Raw genomic sequence first — 22819 nt, forward strand, 5'->3', positions numbered from 1 at the left:
TTGAGTCTTCACAGAAGGGACACTAAGCTAAGTGCTACATGGCATCAGCAACATGAGCCCTACAATAAATGCACTGGCAATATTCCCACGACACTCTCTCAGAAGATGCCTTAATGCAAATTGCAGGCGCAATCCTGACAAGGAGCTTCAGGGACAGAACTGCAAAGGAGACCAGGCACTGTGGTCCGAGCAAGGCAGCTCCCCTGATGTAATTCACTCTCGGGATAGAAACTCAAACATGTAGAGGAATAAATGGACCATGTGTTTTGGGTTGTTGGTTTTTTTTTTTTTTTAAATCATGAATATTATATTCTCCCCCCCCCCTTTTTTTTTTATTGGTGTTGAATTTACCAACATACAGAATAACCCCCAGTGCCCATCACCCAATCACTCCCACCCCCCGCCCTCCTCCCCTTCTACCACCCCTAGTTCGTTTCCCAGAGTTAGGAGTCTCTCACGTTCTGTCTCCCTTTCTGATATTTCCTACCCATTTCTTCTCCCTTCCCTTATATTCCCTTTCACTATTATTTATATTCCCCACATGAATGAGAACATATAATGTTTGTCCTTCTCCGACTGACTTACTTCACTCAGCTGGGTTGTTGGTTTTATTTTTTGATGGACTATGTGTTTTTTTTATTTTTACTTATATACTTTTAAAGGCTTTGGACTTATTTATTTATTTTTAAAGACTTATTCATTCATTCATTCATTCATTCATTCATTCATTCGAGAGGGAGCGAGAGAAGGCACAAGAACCAAGAAAGGGCAGAGGGAGAGGGAGAGACAGACTCCCTGCTGAGTGGGGAACCCGATTGGGGCTGGATCCCAGGATCCCAGGACCATGATGTGAGCTTTAGGACAGACCACATGTTTTTCAAACAAGCTCTTTAGTGTTCTGTTTCTCCCAAATGAGTTTTAGACAAAAGCCAATCGATGACCAGTTTGAAGTTAAAACTAATGGTGCATCACTGGAACGGAGGCAGTGAAGCAATGTCTTCAGGTGTTTCCTTGGCCTTCCTCTGAGTTTAGTCCATATAGAAACATGTATTCAAGGATCCAAGGTTTTATATAACAGGACATGGTCACCAAGAACAATGACTCAGGTTTTGTGTTTCTCAGTTTTGGATTATTAGAGTATTCATTTTCATACTTCAGTGTACTTAAAAATCACCAGGGAAGGCTGCTAAATGCAGCTTCCCAGGCTTCGTAATCGTCTGAGGTAGAATCTCTGCAGGGGAGCCTATAAATCAGGTAATTCTCTTAAAGATGGTCTAGGAACTGCACTTAGAGATCATTATTCCTCATAGGGCCTACCTGGGAGAGAACGAACCCTCAATACCAGTTTTTAAACTTCACCTTCTTATCTGTGTCCTTAGTTCTCTCAACTGTCTGTGCTTTAATATTCAGTTGTGTGAGCATCCTTCTAACATGCCCTTGAGAGCCACAAAATCTCTAAAATTCTAGCGTCTACAAACTACGTACACATTTTATTATGTCTTTTATATGAGGACCCTCAATTACATGTTGATCTCAGGCTATGAACAGGAATGTTCTTCTGAACTACTGTTCTACCCTATGAACACTGTGACTTAGGTACTGATGGTCTGTGCCTCTTTGCATGCTAGCTGCTACATTTAGATTTGAACGGCCTACTTCTGGCAAATTATGCATTTATGCTTTGCTGTAACCTCATGTTTTACTATCAGTAAGTGAGCTTTGGTCAGTGATAAGAAAGAATGTCTATCAAATTTTACTGGCATGTGTTCTAATGCATCCCTACTTTCAAGCAGAAGATATTAAAAGAAGTTTTAACAGTTGAAAGAAAAGCTATTATATAAACCAAATTAGATAAATCAAACTTTTTGTATTACTCTTCGTTTCTTTCAATGAATTTACAATTTATAGCTTAAACTTTAAATATGTTTTGAATAAAGATGTCAGAGGACAAAAATTCAGTTAACAACATAGTAGATGAATCCACCACTCATTAAATTATTTATGGAGTCATATAATCATGAAATAAACCTGAATAGATAAATGAATAAATAAGCAAACCTGAATAAAATGGACTCTTGGTATATAACAACACACAGAGGTCAGACTAAGTTAAAACCCTTGACTTTCATTACAACAGTAAAATGGAAATTTTATTGTAATATGCAATCTGAGAAATAGCTGCCAAATTACCAACAATAAAGAAAATCTTAGAGAAACTACCAAATGAATATTTGTTAAAGCTTTAAAATCCTGAACTGAAAATTCAAAATGTAGATGCATATCAGAATCATTAAGCCCAGTGGTCAAGGTTAAAAAACTAAGCAAAACAAAACACCAAGAAAACCAATCTCAGGATTATTCAGCATTCAAGGATGCTACTTTGTCTTGGTACTCACAGAAAACTGTGAATTTTATGTATAACCCAACTCAAGAGTACTTTTGATTTTTAAATACTTGATGACTTCTGGATACCATATTAGCTCCTAATTGAATTAATACAACTTTAGATGTGAAGATCACCTTTATAACATTGACTAAAAATTAGTTAATATTTTGAGAAGTAAACCAACTTTTTCACATCTATGAAAATAATGCCATTTTGTAGTCTGTATGTATATAAAATACTTTCAAATTTTCATTAATTTCTTATATACATTTCCATTTTCCACATTATTATTAAGATAGACCCACAGGAAACTAACATTCTCTGAACATCTAAATCATGAGCATTCTGCTGGGTGCTTTGACAAATATTTCCTTTAAAATCAATACTTAAAAAAAAAATAAAACGAATACTTAATGAAGTTTTTTTAAATATATTTTTATGATCTGATCTACCAACCGTAACAATTGAGTATTGGTATACAGCAACATTACACAGTTTCGCCTAAGTTAAAACCCACAGCATCTTTAAAATAGTATAAGGGAATAAATAAAAATAAAAGAAATAAAAAAATAGGGTAAAAAAAAAAAGAAAAATTAACAACAAGACTACAATATTATATAAAGATTGTAAAAACAAATGCCACATGACCAGACCGCAGATACGTACGTCCTGACTTTGACTAGAGTTTGATATCTAGTGAAAGGCATTTATAAGTAGAGAGCTCACAAGTGCTGTAAGGCACCCAGGACAATGGCACAGACATGGCAGATATTCAATAAAATAATTTTAGCTTCTGTTGATATGTTGGTATCCTTGTTGTTGTTCATTTATCAGCCTAGTACAAATCAGCTAATAGGTAGCATGGCATCGACCAGTAAAACTTCTGAGGCCCCATCTAAGTTTAATGTTCTCTGACATTCTCCATAACTTACTGCCTGTTCCAACTAACATTTAGCATAAGCAACAACCTTATAGTGCTAATCACCCTTCTATGCTTATGGACTAATTCTTACATAAATGGGCCTCTGTGACTTATATTCTCACAGTTGTATAACATCTAACCTAATCTCATAGTGAACTGTTATAAATCTGAAGTTTCATTAGATTAGGTCTTACCAACTATGTCCTGGCCAAAGAATTACATGCTTTTGCTTAAACACTGCTGATTCTCCATTGTTTACAGAATAATGGCCAAAATCCTTTGTATGGAATTCAAAGCCCTATCCCTCTGACACTGTATCAGATTCCCATCCTCAGCCTACATTCTAGCCACTACCACAGGAATTTGCCAAGCTCACCATATACTTTTGTGTCTCTAGACATTTGCTGATCTGGTTCTTTCTGTAATTTCAGATGTTACACACCGGTTCATTCTGCAAATCTTGCTCCATCAACTCTTCTGTGAGGCTCTTCTAGAATCCACCACCACCAACCCAAAACCTTGTGGGGGACAGATCCTTCACTCTGATTAGCGGTCACTTTTATTAAAACATGTTCCTCTTTGGGATCCCTGGGTGGCACAGCGGTTTGGCGCCTGCCTTTGGCCCAGGGCGCGATCCTGGAGACCCGGGATCGAATCCCACGTCGGGCTCCCCGTGCATGGAGCCTGCTTCTCCCTCTGCCTATGTTTCTGCCTCCCTCTCTCTCTCTCTGTGTGACTATCATAAATAAATAAAAATTAAAAAAAAATGTTCTTCTTTTAATAAAAGGAGATTATTATTAGTCTGCCTTCTCTTCTGTGAAACTTTCTAAGAATCTATTATTACTATTATTATTATTATTATTATTACTTCTCCTTTATGAAGCTTTCTAAGCCTCCTCCACCCAGAGTTAAGCACCGCCATTTATTGCCCAACCTTGTCTCTGGTATGTTATTCTCCTCCAGCATAGAACATAGCACCCTGGAATTATTTATCTTAATAATCACCTACCCTATCAGACCCTGTGTGCTCCTCAAGGAAATCATCTTATCCCCATCATTGTTCCCTAAGGCCTAGCTAGTACTTGATGCACACAGGTGTACAATAGGTGTTATTAAATTAATAAACAAAATACAATCGCTTTCGGTCAAATCAGAAAAATCTGGTAGTGAGCATGCCTCTTAGCATCCGAGCAGAATCCTTAGCCTCTGGCGAAGAAACAACAGCAAACAAAAGTGTACACCAGCAGACTAGGGTAACTTAAGGAACTGAGGGTGCCACTGGGTGGCAGGCAGGCTTCCAGCAAGGGCAAAGACAGGCCCTTGAAACACTCGACCATTTCCTCACATTAACTTCCAGGAAGCTTAGTTTATATTGCCAAGACTGGTGCTGTAAGGAATCCTTTGCTAACACTCAGCTCTGTGATAATCATCGCCTCTATAAAGTCACAACCCAATGTCCATTTTCACATAGGCATTTCCTTAGAGAAGGACTGACTAGGAATACAGCAGCTACATGTACTCTCATCAGTTAACTGCATAAAAAGATGTTATATGTACAAGTTTTAACAAAAAAGAACACAAACCAGACAATGTGGCATGATGTTAAAAAAAAAAAAATGACTGGATTCTAACACACCTAATCTGTACCACAAGAAAATACATCTGTGCACATGTATATTTTAGCATAATCTTTTCCTTTTGGGTATTCAGGGTGGCATGACTCAGCAGCAGCAAAAACGAAGAGGTTACAATATGAAGCCTACTGTAAATATGGAAAAAGATACTGGAAGACTCATGGAGTACAAGTAATTCAGCAAACACCTGCTGAAATGCCAGGAGATACAGAAGACAACGATGCGTCATATACCATCACTGCTCTCGGGAAGCTTATAGTCTAAAATAAAGCTTTTTTCTACTGTATGTGCGTAGAACTGAGAAAACATAAGTAAGGAGGTCACGGAATTTGTCTTAAAAAGAAAACTGTTATGTAGCTATGACTAACTGGTTGTTCTGTTTTCTTAAAAACAATGATTTTCAATAGATTTAAGCACTATTTCCACTGACCACTTGGAGGTAAAACATTTCCTAACAAAATGTTCCCCAAGCTATACACATTTTAAGAACCATAAACTACTTTAAAGGGAAAATAAACACTACTACATTTGACATTTAAAAAAAAACCCTTCATTTCATAACAATTACATGCTATACATGTTTAAAATTATTGGTTATGCTTAACATATGCAACATTATTTATGTCAATTCTAACTGCTCTTGGCCAGCCTTCTCATAGGGAAAACACCTACACTTAGTAAGACAATATGAAAAATGCTTTTAAATTAAAAATAAAACTTAAAATGTGAAAATGTGGTAGGAAAGGTTCCTTTGACTGAATAGTATACTTTCTAAGTCAGAAGCTTCCTAAACTCTTCCTTTTATAATGTAAATGCTAATTTCAGTGATGAATATATGAACACACACATACTAAACAGATGCTATCTCTTACTCATTTTTTTAAGTTTTGAAAAAAATTTCATCAGTACCCAGTTTCAAATACTAGTTCTATTATACCTGTGCTTTTTACTATGATCTGCCTAAATTGTTTTCAGAAAGTAAGCAGATATTAATTTATAACCGGTTTTCTAACTAACAAAACTACTAACTCATCCTGCTAAAAATTTTTTCAAAATTGTTAGTAAAAATTATTTATTTTGCATGCTATTGAAGGCTTCTTTACCTGCAGATGGCTGGGAAACATTCTTGAAGACCTTTCTTTTTAACTAAAGATCCTTCAAGGCAGTACATAATGATGTCCATTACCTTTATAGAAAAGATGTAAATCCAAAATTAATTTCAAATACTTAATTTTCCAAACTACAAATTATTTAAGGCCTCAGCTGCATGAAAATTCTAGATGGTTTGATCACAATATTTACAACTATAGCATATTTATTGAAGTTACAATATAGTTACTCTATAAGATATTCTCTCTCTTATCTGTGAAAATTATAAAAAAAGAGCAGTAACATACAGAAACAAAACTTGTTGACTTCAAAGCCAATGCATATTTATGTACAATATAGGTACCTTTTATTCACGCACACTACAAGTTTTTGTTTAGTTATAATGCAAGAACATACCCTTTAAAAAGTACTCCAATACAGACTACTTCCCTATGAATGATAAGTACACAGTTATCATTTTGACTTTTAATGAAATTTAAGTAAGGTCCCTAGAAATGGTACAAAAGTTAATTCATTTAATTATCTCCCTCTCTTTCTTTAGATAATTCTATTAAGGCTCTCTTTTTATTTCCTTGGAAATAAAAATGCTGATTTATATTACTACATGGACATTAAATATCGGCTGTGCTGTCACATTTAAAGCAGGATATCTTACCTCCACAAGAAGATCCACAACATCTGTGGGCATCTTTTCAATAAGAATCTCAATGACTCTCAGAATTTCCCCTTTAGCTCGTGCAAGAGTTGTCGTGTGCATGTTCTGTTGTGACTGGGTATTTGCTGCAAGAGCCGTATGTCTGTGTACCTGTGAAGACATAACCATGCTATAGACATGGCTGATACTTGATTCAGTTATGCATTTCTAGCCAGTGGTTTATTTTTCACTTGTTAATACAACTGGGGAAGAAAAAGAGAATCAACAAAAACAAATCTCTTGGGGTGGGTCAGGAAACACTTGATTGCAAAAAACAAAAACAAAAAAAACCTAAAATATAGTTTTTAGTAAAATAAAAACTAAGTATTCTCTAATAAAATCCTGTAAGTTCTTGGGTATAATAGGAGACTTTAATATAATACTATCATGACATTTTTCAAAAGACACACTGAAGGTTTGTGGATTTGGCATATCTGATGCTGAAGTCAAGACAGCAGTTAGAAGACACCAGCAAGTAAGAGACATGAGACTTGCTCTCAAGTAATAACAGTAAATGATGCTTACATAAGACTTCTGTGTCCCAGGTACCATTCTTGGTGCCATATAATTAAGTTGAGAAATTCAAATGAACATGCCTCCAAAAATAATAAGCATTGTAAATATAAGTTCACTGTGATTTTTCTTCCCTGTACAAATTGTAAGTCTTAATCATTCAGAGGAGAAAGAACACTGGTAGGTGCTGGGCTAGCCATGGAGGAGTGGGCATGACAGGGGAGGAGGGGGGGAGAGAAGAGGACAGAAACAGTGAGAAATAGAAATACTTTAGGATCTAAATCTAAAACTCTAAGTGGAAAATTTATTTTTACAAGATAATAAATGTGAACTATCACATTGAAATATTAGAACACTAAGAATGTGGAAATCAACTGGCAATTAGTAAAACATTAACATTAAAAAATATTTTTTAAAGATTTTATTTATTTATTCGTGAGAGACACAGAGAGAGAGAGGCAGACACATAGACAGAAGGAGAGGCAGGTTCCTCACTGGGAGCCGTATGTGAGACTCGATCCCGGGACTCCAGGATCATGCCCTGAGCCAAAGGCAGACGCTCAACCACTAAGCCACCCAGGCGTCCCTAAAATATTTTTAAAATACCTTACTAGCCAAATGTTGGAGTAGAATAAATCAAAAGCATGGCTATTCTAACAGTTCATTTAAAAATACTCATATTAGAGCCTGCTTCTCTCTCTACCTATGTCTCTGCCTCTTTCTCTCTGTGTCTCTCATGAATAAATTTAAAAAAAACTGATGTAGAAGGTGAAAATTAAGTTCAAAAACATAATCAACACAGATACTTGCTTACTCTTTAAAGAGGCAGTTTTATGCCTGGTACTTTTAGGACCTTGTATATGAGACCAGACTTATTCAATATATTCAATATTACTGTCTATGCATACTCAACTGATAAGAAAAACTGGTAAGAAATTCCAGGCTAATAAATCTGCTCATTTATAAATATATACTTCATATAAATATTAATATCTACAAATCATAGATCTATAACATACACATGCATATTTTAAACACAATGCAACCTTTCTGTAACACTATGCACTAACAGCAGAACACACCCCCTTTACTCTACAAATTTATTTTAGGTATGAATTCAAAGTCCCACCACCTCATATAAACCCATACAATCTGCTATTAACAAGACCTTCCTTCCTCCCTTCTAAAGCTACTTTCACGTCACAAATACTTGCTGCATGCCTATTAAGAATGGCTCTAGGTAGACACGGGCCCAGCAGGCTTCAGGTCATCAGGGTAGACTCAGAGGTATTCATTTAGTATTTTAAAAATTCATCATAGCTACAGGAAAAACAACTCGGACAGAGTTCATACCCCATGGACACCAAGTGTGCACATTATTTATGCTGAAATGGAACAAACCTTTAAGAAAAAATGTAGGGGCTTATCATCCTTTGCTTTCTCTCCCACTACTAAGACCTACAGGAAAGATTCTATAATTGGTTCATTGTTCTTTACTAGTTTTTCAGTTAGATGTGGGCAATTAGTTAGAACACTAAGAATGTGGGAATCAATTGGCATTCAAGTCTTTATCTGTGACATGTAATAGGAAAAACAATTAGCAAGTTTATGACTTACATTTTTGTTTACAGTTGAAGAGCCAATGTTAAATAAGTTCAGTGTTGATTACGGGAAGATATTTACACTTATAAAATGTGAATATCTTTAGTATATTTTAATTTGAATAAGCCTGTTATATTTCAGATTGAAAAATTGATTTCAAATATTTGCAAGAGAGTTAACTTTGAGAACAGAAATGAATACAAAAAGCACAAGTAAGGAATGCGTTGCTGTGGAATTCAGGGTACATGCATACAGGTACGCATGTATTCATTTTAGCACTAAATTATTAACTTGCACTGTTGTAGAACAAATTGGAAGGATTATTTGTGGATACGGACCCTCAGCTCACAGTACGTAATAATTCCTTTAAATGAGAAGATGGAGCACACAGAGAGGCTCTGCTCACCTCTTTGGCTATAGTTGTGATGAAGGCGGGTGGTCTGGCAGTGGCGATGAGCGAGAGGGCATGCCTTGCGGAGCGGGCGGAGTCAGCTGCAGGGCTAAGAGGCAGCCCCATTGTGATGCTAAACAGGGATCAGGAAAAAAAGGAAAAAAGAAAAGAAGCATTTGAAATATAGACTGAAAAGATTAGACACAGCTTATAATGTCAGTTCAAGGTCAATGGGAGCACTCAAACAGTTAGAATATAATGGACTTGCAACAATGAGCAGTGATTAGGAGTCAGGGTGTTCTGGCATCAAATACAAAATCGAATAATTAACCGTGAAGATTGAAAACAGTATGTGCATCTGTCCAAAGTGTTAAAAACGCCTTGTTAACAAATTATCAAGAACTAGTACTGAATGCATATCACAAAGCTCAGAATCAGGCAAGAAAGAAGACTGTGCTGGGTATTTTCAAATTTTTTGCCAAAAAAGAAAAAAAAATTAGAGGTAATAATTTGTTTATAAGGCCACAGAAAAAGGCTTCATTTAAGGACGTGTACCTGAAAGGAAGCAAAATTCACTTCCATCCATATAATTATCAAAAGAACTCAAAACTGCAAAATTATTTTTAGTTTTTAATATTATTTTTAGTTTAAAATATCCTCAGTACTGTTAATTTACCCCATGCTCAATACTTTTAGAACCAATCTACAATGTTCTGCCAATAGTTATTTTGTGTTGATGCAAAAATTATTAATGGACACTTATTTTCTCTCTATAAAGATCATGGGCAGGGCATTGTCCAGGTTATTTTTAAGAGTATGTACATGACAAAATAAATCTTTCCGAACTGTGAGAACATCCTGATCAGGATAGTGATGTTATATTCTTTTGCTACCCACCCCTAAAACATAAAAATGATATTCTGTTTGTAAGCTTCCTGTATATTTTATATAATAGACTCCTGTGAAAACTAGTAAGACTCTTCATTAAAATGTGGAATGTGATCTACTCGTCAACTATACACAAGGAGCGTTTTGCTACTCAGTACGTGATCCATTATAGTTTCTCCCTCTAGTCACATAATCTTCATTCTTAAATATCCATATGAAATTATATGAAGATCTGTACTGCTCTAATTATGTAAGTCTGTATACCTCATGTGTAAACTGGATTGTTTACTAAAAATTCTCAAAATGTTTACAAATGTTTTTACAGATTCGTCTAAGAATCATTATTTTAACTTTTAGATGAAAGTAAGTACGCATTACATGGACATTCTTATCACTGTTTAAAGAAGGTGAGTTGATTCTAGGAAATTCTGCCTATAATTTCTTAGTGACTGCTACATTGACTGATAATAACTGAGAGTAGATACAAAGCAGGAACTCAGGAGGATGGAGGGGGGTCCTCTGATATTCACCACTAAAAAGGAAGATGTTAGGTGACAAAACACACACATTCTGAACAAGAAACAGAAAGGACGCCGTCGGTGCCCACATCACCTCCACAGAAGATCTTGATGCTCGAGATCCAGTAGGGGACTGGAAAAGGGGCCTTCAGCGGTATAGCAGGGCGGAGTAGGTAGCCAGGTTCTTTTCAGGATTAAACATTACTACTGAGATCCCACAAAGGCATGAGCATGCTGACCTAGATTGCTTAATTATTATAGAGTTTAGATCATAGTTTAAGTTTTAAAAAATTCAAAAGCTAATTACATTTTTAAGATATTCTATGTTTCTTTCGTCAGCATGAAAAGGTGTTGGTAATACTGAAAGGCTGAAACTCAAATGGTATGTTAACTAAATTCTGAGCAAACCTAAATCAAATTTCCTAAGATCAATAAAATCACAGAATGCTGGGAGTTGGAAAAGATCCCCAGGCAACCTCCCTGCCCAACAGCCAGCCATCCAGCAGGAATGTCTACCTCCTGGGCAGCCTGACCTACGCGTGGAAGGTGTGACAGAGAAGAGAAAGAACTGGAGGTGGAACTGAGGGTCTAGGTTTGAAATTGAGCTTTCCTGTGCTGTTTCATGTCTTCCTGCACCTGCCCAGAACATCCCTAAAGAGGGCAATGGTACCAGCATTTTTATGAAGGAGAAAACTGGGTCCAGAGTTCATCGAGGTGCCAAGGTATGATGTCTTCTCGGACAGCTGAATGGTGGTATAAATAAAGGGGAGGGGGCTCGCCCACATTATGGTTAACTGGATTAATGAAATGGTAACATGACTAAACTCAGCGACTTTGGGTGAGTAGCTAGATGGCATCCCTGGGTGAGGTTTCCAGTGGTCCATTGTGACACGCGGACTTCATCTCTGTTCTTTCCAATGTCAATTGTGAATAACTGAAGATACAGTTGCACGGTTATCAATTGGTGTGGAAATAAAATTGTAAGGGAAAGTAACTATACTAAGTGGCAGAACTGGGATTCAAAAGTCAGAAAGATCAAATTCAAATTGGGCTCAAGAAAGAAGTCTTTAAAGTATTTTTTTTAAAGATTTTATTTATTTATTCATGAGAGACACACAGAGAGAGGCAGAGACACAGGCAGAGGGAGAAGCAGGGTCCTCACAGGGAGCCCGATGTGGGACTTGATCCCCAGGCTGGGACGATCCCCAGACTGCCTTTGGCTCACGCCCTAACCATGGAGCCACCCAGGCGTCCCAAGAAAGAAGTCTTATTGTGTGGGTTCAAATGACCAATTTTAAGGGAATGGGGCAGGCAATATACTGCTTGACCAAGTTTAGGGAATGGCACTGAGGGCTGTAGCTGAACCACACCTATGTGTTAATAATGTGGCTTCCCTAAAGGGCTAGGTTGTAACAAGGGAAATAGGGTGAAAGACAACATGTTGACCCTGCTGAGCTTCATGGTTCTGGCTGCCTGTCCACACTCCCTATGGGTGGCTATACTATCTCCCGAGTTTCTAAGAGATGGGATCTCCCTTTTGCAGACCAAGTGTTAGAGCATCTCCTGGAGTCCAGAAAAGTCCCGTCCATTCCCTGCTGTGTGCTGTTGTGATGGCTTGCAGTTGGAAACCAGAGTTCTACTCACACAAACAGAATCCTACCAACTGCACCACCCACCTCTCTTCCAGACCTTCTTTGTTCCTTCAGGAGTAAAAAGTTTAATGGGAAGCCAAGAAGGGAGTGGAGGGAGAGAAAGAGAAGGAAAGAATGAGAATGAATGACTCTGCATGTATGTGTTCACCTAAGGATGACAAATGGCTATTGTCCCCCGATCCTTATGCTGTGCCCTGTGGCCAACCTGGCCTGAGTAAAGCACAACATCTGTAAAATGGGTCTATTAAAATAACAACTTCCAAGGCTGACGAGATGATTAAATGAGCAGGCAAATGTAAAAACCTCAGTCCTATGTCTCACCTATATATATTATACAGACAATAGATGTTTGTTGTGCCCAAGATGACTCTCATAAATAGAAACAAAGTGAAAAGAAAATGAGATCAACTTGCAGCAGGTCACTGGTTTCAAGTTAAAGGCATCATACAATACCCTTAATCCATCTCAGCAAACGATCTTGTGAATTTGGGAAATAGGCACACTTCTTGTGGTAGGAAAAATGGTAAAAGTTTGGCGTCTGGAAGAGAAGCTGCAGCAAGTAACCAAAGACAGTAAAAGTATTGCTCATGAATTCAGTGGAAGTTGGAACATCCAACAATTTGTAAGAGGCATCAAGAGGGTACATTTGAGTGATTCTCTTGATCAGCGTCTGATGGCTGCAGTGCAGGACTTCAGGATGCAGACACATCTATTGCTCTGAGGTCAGTCGTCTGCACAGGTTCATTCAGCACATCCATGGTACACAGGCAGGGGGGCTGGGAGTGTGGGAACAGAGAGGATTTGCCAAGGCACAGGGGAAGACTCCCCTCTGTAGCCTATTTAATGCATCACATCAGAGTAATCTTCCAAAAGCACTAACTTTACTTCATGGTTAAAGTGCTTAAAAACCTCAGTGGGGACCAGTGCTTCTAAGAAAAATCTTAAAACCTTGGCTTGAGGTTCTAGGCCGTCCATAATCTAGTTTCACTAATTTATGACTCCGTCTTTGCAACACACCTCTGTTCCTGAGGCCAGGCTAAGTTGAAAGCTGGTCCCTAGAATTCCATTCCTCTTCTGACTAGAGTACACGGCTTACGCTCCTCCACTACCACTGCCCCCATTAGCATGCTCTCCTCACCCCTCTGTTCAGTTCTTGTGGAAGCCAAGAGTTGTTCTGCAATTGCTAGAGCATTCAATTACAATCTATTGAAACAAAACCAACAACAAAACCCGTTTATCCTAGGCTCTTAGCACTAGATCTGCTTCTGCCAAGCATTATGAATTAGTTTTGTATCATGAACTCTATGCAGACTGGTACTATGCCTTCTAATCCTGTGATCCCCCCAAAGTGCCCAGCGCAGCCCCTTGGACGTAGTGGTAGCTTGAGAGTTATGCGCTAAATGAAGTTACCTGGAAAATCCAGCAGGAAAAAAAAAAATCGCTTAAGCCAGTTATTTGACTGAACTGACCAGGCAATGAAGTCAAAGTAATTGATCTAGTCGTCCCAACAGGCAAAGTCTAATTCTACACGTAGTTATCTTCAAAGTCAAAGGTGCGCTGTGTATGTGATATATTTTAATGTGGGATTCTAACTGAATGAAGGAGGATTCTACTATCAGAGGTGTGAAATTAAAGGGGTGTCTGTCTTATTCTGGGATCTTCATCGCATCCTGCTTATTTGGCTGTTATGCAATTCATTGGTTATATAGGGTTTTAAGATGGGTCTTTAGTTAAAAAAATAGGATAGGACATACTCTCTATTTTACTCAGCATTTCAGTATACCCGTCCCACATGAAACGCGAGTGATGACAGATACTGTAAATAAAAATCATGAATAGAGAAACAGTCCACTCAGGCTGAGCTCATTCCTCACGTGACTGCTCATTAATCTGCTCTAACCCTTACTCCATCGTGGTAAAAGCATTTTAGAAGTCACACGTCAGACCACTATAGTTAAATGTCACCATCTACAATTGTCAGACTTCCCCATCTGTCAAATTCAGGAATACTGTAAGAGAATATTCAGGGGGAAGAACCACTTAATCTTTCATAGAATAACCCACAAATCATGGCCAAACAGTATTACGAACTAAATGTTTGTGTCCCCTGAAAATTTGCTGTGACAGTATTTGGAGATGGAACCTCAGGGAGGTACTTAGGGTCAGAGGAGCCAGGTGGGTGAGGCCCTCATGATGGGATCCCTGCCGTATAACAGACCAGAAAACGTGCTCTGGCTCACTCCCAAAGGAGTTGTGTGAGCACGCAGCGGCACAGCGGCCATCTACAGGCCCAGAGAAGAGGCCTCAGAATGAAACTCACCTTGTGAGCACCTCCTTCCCGGAATTCCCAGCTTCTAGAACTCTAACAAGTAAGATTCTGTTGTGGAAGCCCCTAGTCTGTGCTATTTTGTTACAGTAACCCAAACCAACGAAGATACACAGTAACAGGGCACGGAAAACATTCCTCATGGAAAACAGGGACCAGAATTATTTTGGAAATGCATACTTTGTTTCATAACTGAGAATTCCATCTTACCCCTTCCAGACACTTACTAGCAAGTGTCTTTAATGTATCAAGGAATCATCAATTCTTGTCTGTTATATTAAACCTTAATTTGATAACTCAAATGTAGCATTAGTCTCCTAAACACAAATGTGATTCCCCCAACAAGTGCCCAGCTTTTATATCTATTTCCTATATGTTGTATACATTTACAACTATGAGTTGTAAAAACTATGCTAACATAATTTAGTTAAGTGGTTTCCTCAGATTATACATTTTCTATTAAAAATAAATGTCTGGGGCACCTGGGTGGTTCAGGCAGTTAAGCGTCTGACTCTTAGTTTTGGCTCAGGTCATGATCTCAGGGTCCTGAGACTGAGCCCTGCATTGGGCTCTGCACTGGGCATGGAGACTGCTTCAGATTCTCTTTCTCCCTCTTCCTCTCCCTCTGCTCCTCCCTCCCCCTCCACACACTCTGTTAAAAAAAAAAATTAATAAAAAAATTTAAATAAATAAAGGTGAATAGGAAACATAGTTTAAATATAAAATCCTAAAAATACCTTAGTGTTTATATGATATATTCTCTACCCCCTGTCTTATAGTTAAAAAGTATGGTTAAAATTTGAGTTAAAATGTCAATTCTTTTTCTCCAAGTATATGGTTCAAAAATAACATTTCTTTCTAACATATGGGGTTTATCTGTATGTTAATCAAAGCACGGGGTTTCTAGTTGACTATATGTTTCTCTTTTAAAGTTTGGTAAAGGGATGCTTGGGTGGCTCAGTGGTTGAGTGTCTGCCTTCAGCCCAGTACGTGACCCCACAGTCCCGGGATCAAGTCCCCCATTGGGCTCAATGCAGGGAGCCTGCTTCTCCCTCTGCCTGTGTCTCTGCCTCTCTCTCTCTCTCTCTGTCTCTCAAGAATAAATAACATCTTAAAAAAAAAAAAAAAGTTTGGTAAACTGAATATTGCAGAAAAGCAGTGGGCTTTTGGTAATTCATTAATATTCTTCCATCATAGCCATAGGAGATGAGAGATTGCCCCCCTCAGCAATGGTAGCCAGCACAGCTCTACTGTTCTCTTTGAGAGCAAAGGCCCTGCAATATGAACTAGGAAAACAGAATCAGAATTAGACCACAACATGTACAGAAGGGAGTTAGTCTTTAAAAAGCACAAGGATTTTTCTGTTCTTTTACAGGGTAGGATTTTCTATTGTTTCTAACATTTTATCCATATGTACATAACCATGGTGACCAAAAAAAGGAAGGATCTATAAAATTCATAATACTGCATGTTTCTTTTTTTCTCACAATTAGCTAGGAATGGTTCTATCTAGGATTTCAATGAGAGCAGTCTGCATTCTCTATTAAACAGTCCATCAAAAAACAAAAACAAAAACAGTCCATCACAAATGAGCAGCCCATAATCATTAATTTAAAAAATTCCTCCGAGAGTCTCCCTGTGGATCACTTGTCACATAAAGGGTGGCATGACAATACAGGTATGGGAGAAGCAAAATGGGAGTCGGGAGACCTGGGTGATCGTTTTAGCTTTTCTAGTACTGGTGAGATCTCAGGTAAGTTGCATCATCTCTCTAAACCTTGTTTTTATTGGATAGCATACTGAAAGCACTGGATTGAATACTGTTGAAGATGCTCATCTCTAAAATTCTTTGACATTATTAAATGTTTATTAAATGCAAATCATGTGACAGGTGTTATGAATAAATATGAATAAATGCATAATACATGAACCAGGCACTCAAGGAGCTTAATGATATTTAAATAGGCTATTAATTTCTAGAAGGTACAAAATTTGTCATGGAAATGATTTCATTCAGTATACTTTTAAAATCTGAAAGTACACTGACAATTGAGTTGGCAGCTTTTATATCCTTTGAATAGGCTGTTTTATGCTTAATATTCTCTTGATCTGTAGCTGTGTGGGTGCAAGATGCCACAGGGGTAGGAGCAGAGCTCTTGGGGTCAGTGAGACCTAGGTCTGAAGCTCACCTTTTCCAATGACCAGTATTTCTGTGGACAAGAGACAGAACCTCTTTCAGATTCATTTTATAAACTTCTATTATCATTTTATAATCATTTTATAAGATAAAAGAGAAAATCCTCTCTTTAACCCTGATTCTATTCCCCTGAGATAACTGGGAAAGAACTTATGTTCAACTTTTAGATGGGCACTCCCCACAGTTTAAGTTCTGCAAGGAATGAATAAAATAAAATTGGTTAAAAACCATGTTTACAGTCATTTGCCATATGTTTTAAAGAGCTCTTCGGCATCTGTGGGGCATGCTCATACATTTCCACCTCTGTCCTTTTGCCTTTCCTCAAAATTATTCAAATGGGAGATGCAAATAAAACTCTTCCTGGCATCCTTTCTGAGCACCCAGCTGTGACTCACCTCCCCATCTTCTGAGTGTCCCTACCTTTTACTCTCCTTCTCTTTTTGCATCATCAGATCTTATCCTTCCTTCAGATTGCAAGTACCTTGGAGACAGAATCTTTGTCTGATGCAACTTTGTAACTAAATATAATACCCAATATTGTACCTTCCATATATTAACTACTGAATAAAAGCTTGCTTAGTTAATAAACATAGTTTAAAATCTGGTAAAATAGCTAAACACATTAGAAAACTGGCATTATTTTGATTTCAAAGATGTAAAATTCTCAGTCCTATTTCTAAAATAAAGGCATTTTAATTCTGGAAAAATGCCCTATCAATTAAGCCATCTATAGTTTCTCAGGAGACCTCTCAGGAATAATCTCTGACAGAGGTTGTCAATACATGGGAGAGAGAGGAAGAAAGAAACTCTGCTATCATATGTGTCTTACAGAACTAGGTAGCAGTCTGAGTTAGCTCCCCCTTCAATCCCCTTTTTCATAAACTCACAAGAACAGTATTAAAGAGGGAAGGACTCTGTACGTTTTTTCTTTTCCTTCCCTTTTTTTATTTTTTTAAGACTGGATTTATTTATTTGAGAGAGAGAACACAAAAGAGTGAGTGAGTGAGCGAGTGCATGGGGAGAGGAGGGGCAGAGAGAGAGCAAGAAGCAGACTCCCCACCCAGCAGGGAGCCTGACTCAGAACTCGATCCCAGGACCTTGGGATCATGACTTGAGCTGAGGGCAGATGCTTACTCAACTGAGCCACTCAGGTGCTCCTGTTTTTTCTTTTCCAGTTAACATGAACTGAAATTTTAAAAAGCACAAGCCTAACATAAAAGCTTCTTCATAAAGCGAGCCTAACGCAGCAGTTAGAGGCAAGGTGGCTGAGCACTGTCATCACATACAGAGTAAATCAGGCACAAAGGGGAGGCACAGTAGGCACCATCATGTGGGTAGGAGGCACACATCCCTGCTCTGTTTCACCCTGTCTCAGTCCTTCTACAGCCTGTACCAATGGTGTCACGGATGTAACAGGCCATTTTCAATCTACATCTTGTTATAGATTAATAAGCAAACATTTTCTTGCTTATTATGCAATTTATCATGATGAAAATTACATTGGACTCCTCAAGGCTACATGCTGATACATTCATTTATTTAGAGCTGTGTATAGAGTTATACTAATCTTCATGACAGAAAAGGATGTAATAGCAGGATTTAAATTATCTACTGAAGAACTAAAGTGTCTATGGACATACTACATGTAGATAAAGCACAGTATATCTTTATGTTTGCTGATATAAGCTTCATGTAAACTGATTTAAAAACAAAATAAAACAAAATATTAAATTCTATGTCTAAAATAAAGCCTATCACTTCTCCTAGGCAACAAAACAAGACTGCATACTATTGAAATGGTGTTTAGATCAGCTTTGAAAATAGACTATAAAATTAGGTCAAAACAAAATTGGAAGGTATACAGGCAGTTGCAGAAGAAGGCAGAGGGTTGAAAATATGTTCTGGGCTTTGCACAAAGGCCAGTTGCCTCTTACTATTGCTTCAAACTCACAGGCTCAGTTTCCTCCGAATTCTTAAAGTCAATCAAGAACCTTCAGGCCTTCTGCATCCAAAAACTATCCTGGCTGCCATTATGTCAAACTATTCATTCTAGAACCAGGCAGCTCTTGATCTGCTGACTCTGAAACAAGGACAATGGCATCACCACTTTTACTACCACCATACAGGGAATTCCCATTTAATCTTTTAGTATGTGCTAAGTATTCTTCCAAGTGCTTTGCAAACAGAAACACATTTAATATCAACTTTATGAGGTAGGTATTTAATTAGCCCCAACTTGTAGATGGAACTGAGGTAAGAGGTGAAATGACTTGCTGAAAAGCAAACAGCTAGGAAGACACAGAGTAAATGTTTAGGAAATGTGGCAGTATGATAGGAGGTAGGGGGCGGGCAGCTGCCTAAATTGGAAATAAATACCACCTTCTACCAATCCATCTTGGGACTTTGGGCTGAGAATGTCCAATCTGTAGACAAAGCCACAGCATCCCAGTCTAGCCTTTTAATAACTTCTTTGATCTCTACTCCCTGAGCCTAGAGCCATGATGGATCATAAGAGAACTATGGGATATAAGAAAGACAACCATGAAGAAAAGGACAAAAAAAAAAAAAAAAAAAGAAAAGAAAAGAGAATTCTAGTTTTTTCCAAGGTCAACAAAGATAAGATGAAATGCCATTCAATGAGAAAATCAGAGGTGATAACATTTACATTTAGAGAGGCACCATGGGCCAGTTCAAAGATTCCTAACACTAGGATGGCGATACTGAAAAAACAAAAACAGGGGCACCTGAGTCATGAAAAAACAAAAACAGGGGCACCTGAGTGACTCAGTTGGCTAGGTGTCTGACTCTTGATTTTTGGTTCAGGTCATGATCTCACAGTAGGGGGACTGAGCACTGCACTGAGCCCCAGCCTCCGGCTCTATGCTCACCACAGAGTCTGCTTGTCTCTCTTTCTCTGTTTCTCCCCCTATTCTCTCTTTCTCTAAAATAAATAAAATCTTTTAAAAAATAAAATCGCTGGGATCCCTGGGTGGCGCAGTGGTTTAGCGCCTGCCTTTGGCCCAGGGCGCGATCCTGGAGACCCGGGATCGAATCCCATGTCGGGCTCCCAGTGCATGGAGCCTGCTTCTCCCTCTGCCTATGTCTCTGCCTCTCTCTCTCTCTCTATCATAAATAAATAAAAATTAAAAAAAAATTTTAAAAATAAAATCGCAAAATTAAAATAAACAAAAACCTTCCTCCAAGAATTAGGAAGCTGAGTTCTCAAGTCAACATGAACCTCTATCATCACACCCCCAACTGCCTTCCCATCATTCTTGGCCACTTGGCTACCAAGGGCTTCCCACTTACTTCATTTCAGCAGCTCCCTCAGCTCATCTGCCTTTCCCTCTACTCTCATCACTGCTTCTCTGGATCTCTGCAACCTCCTACAGCTGGTCCTTGGCTGTGTGCAAGTGAAACCTCAATAAATTTAATTTAAAAATTACTATGAGTGTGAAGGAATAATTCCCCAAACTATCTGTCATGTATTCTATGAGTAAATGTTTGAGCAGGTATATACACAATTTTCCTTGTAAGTGATATGTTTACACTATTATTAGATAATAATATGTCAAGGCACAATAAGCACAATTTAGAAACTATGTCACAGATCAGCCATTCACTGGCTCAATGCTAAATCTTAAGTGTGCCCAAATTACATAAATAGATTTCCCTTTCCTTATCTATAACCAAAATTTCATATATTGAGATATGTGGGGTTTCATTATCTACTAAAAACACATAATCTATCAAGGGCAATCAATGACCTCAAACAAAAATAAAATACCAACTGACAGAACACAAACAAAATCTCCACAAATTAACTGGAATTGAGCACGTACTTGGCGAGCTGTTTCTCGGCATCAGCACAAAGTTCAAGAAGCCCCATGAGGACAGCAGACACATCCATGTAAGGCTCCCAGACCGTGAAACCACGTCCAATTAGATCAATGGCTGTTCTTCGGATCGTACTGTGTGGAGGAAGTTTGGGGCTGGGGGGCTGCAGCAGAAGAAATGTCAGTGCCTTACCTAAAATTACAAAATAAGAAGCAAAGCAATAAAGTAATTTTACTTTTGTGATTTTTTTCGAAGACATTTTCAAAGTATAAATCACTTTTGATTTTTTTCTCTTTAACTAAAAGGGGTTTTTGAGCAGTAAGACTATAAAAGATCTCAAGTTTACAGTTCGCTCAGCCACATACTTTAAAGAAGATAAGTTAGGTTACAATATTTTATACCATATTCTAAAATGCTTTAATTTCATAAGAATTATGTATAAATAAGTATATATAATTTCAAAATATATCAGTGATCCTAAATTCCAAACAAGGTCTCTTCCTACTCAGCATTCTGTAAAATGGAGATGGTTTCAAATAATGTTATATTTGTTATATCCCAACAGGGATCAGGGATGAAGGCACAGATATAGTTTTAAAAAGTTTCCCCCACAAGCATCTATGTTTCTCCATATTCTGCTATGCTGATCCAGTACAATGATGTGAAGTATGTGGTAAATTCTTCACACAAGTTTGGTAAAGAAATGAAAAGACAGTTTGATATTACTTTTAAATCTGATGAAATCATCTAGATTCTAATTAACATGTATTTCTTTATGTCGAAGATAATGCTAACAATTTGTATACATAAGCCTAATGGCCGTCAAGCTGTAAAAGCTCACCTATTTCAAAAGGCATTTTGACATTTAGAAAACAGGGACTGTGAAGAGCAAATATCAATTTAGAAGAGGCTGTTTGTTTCTTGAGGGGAAGAAACAAAACTGTTTACACATCATAGAACAGTATAGCGGACTGCTTAAGGGATACACAGGCTTCAGATTTAAGACAGGGAAGTAACCAGTTTCATAACTTAGTAGGGGCAGGCCGAAGAAGGTATCATGAGCTTCAGTTTCCTTGTCTGTAAAATGAGAAAACAGCTCACTCTCACAGAGCAAGAGTGTTGGGCTGATCAGACAAAGTGCACTGCCATGTGCCTAGCACCCGGGAGGGCTCCTCAAACGGCAGTCACGAAAAGCATGTTGAACTTGCCTGTTTTCAAAATTGAGAACGTGGCATATAAACTTTAATGCAGTTAACAAATAAAGGCATTTACTCATTTTTATGTTCTAGCCAATTGTTAAACGAGAATGGATTGAACTGGAGGTGAAGAGACATGAAGGATGCTGTAAAGCCCAGACTCTTGTCTGCCAATGCACTGTTTGTTCGTGGTTCAGAATACCTGCTGCTGTAGAACCCTTGAAAAATCTGTTGAAAACCATTGGTCTTTTCCCCAGGAAACTACATATAATACATGTACATATCCATCAAATGACACACACAAAAAAATTTCCAGGAGGCCACGGTTCTTGGGTTAACAAGTCTTGCAGGAAGCTGAAAAGGTACGTATACGTGGAAAGCCTCCTGGAGGAGACATCTTGATATTCATGACTTCATTCATACACGTATTTGAAAATTTTACTCTCCCACTTAGCCATGTCCTACATTAGCTTCAAGTTTTGTGGATCATAAAAATATAAACCCCTTTTAAAAATCGTGACCCACTGTTTTATATTTTCTGCCAGCACTTACTCATCCCTTACCACACGATATTTTTAAATATAAGCCTTTCTGTGAATTTCCCTTTTCCTCATCAAGTTTGTTGCTCCTGGAGGGTAGGAACTATGGTGCATGTAACTTTACATCTCCCAGATCACCAAGCACAGCACTCTGCACACATTACAGACCTAAGATGGAAATACATCTGCCTTTACTGCATGTACATCTCTAATGCAGTTCCCTGCTCCAGTTTGTCAGAATGGTATTTCAAAATGTCAAGAGATCCACCACTTTTCTGTCATTCTTTACTTCTAGGAAGTTTTAAGAGCTGCAGAGAAAACCCCAGTGCTGCTCTCTGCAGACATCCTGAAGCACAAGCAGCAATGGCTCCAGTCTAAGGGACAGGGCTCCCTGAAGCTGTGTCCTTGGGAAGC

At 38.1% G+C, this 22819-nt stretch overlaps 1 protein-coding gene across 5 annotated transcripts in view; it reads right to left on the reverse strand.

The window, feature by feature from the left end:
* Positions 1–22819, reverse strand: part of WDR7 (WD repeat domain 7) — a 353105-nt gene that overhangs the window by 87367 nt on the left and 242919 nt on the right. For all 5 annotated transcript variants that reach the window (XM_072822456.1, XM_072822427.1, XM_072822446.1 and 2 more), the window contains 4 exons: positions 20676–20862; positions 9268–9385; positions 6708–6857; positions 6046–6128 (listed from right to left, as the gene is read on the reverse strand). In XM_072822456.1, the coding sequence (XP_072678557.1) occupies positions 6046–6128; positions 6708–6857; positions 9268–9385; positions 20676–20862 (538 nt within the window). The remainder of the gene's footprint in view (positions 1–6045; positions 6129–6707; positions 6858–9267; positions 9386–20675; positions 20863–22819) is intronic.

Source organism: Canis lupus, chromosome 1 (assembly GCF_048164855.1).
Source record: "Canis lupus baileyi chromosome 1, mCanLup2.hap1, whole genome shotgun sequence".
NCBI lineage: Eukaryota > Metazoa > Chordata > Mammalia > Carnivora > Canidae > Canis > Canis lupus.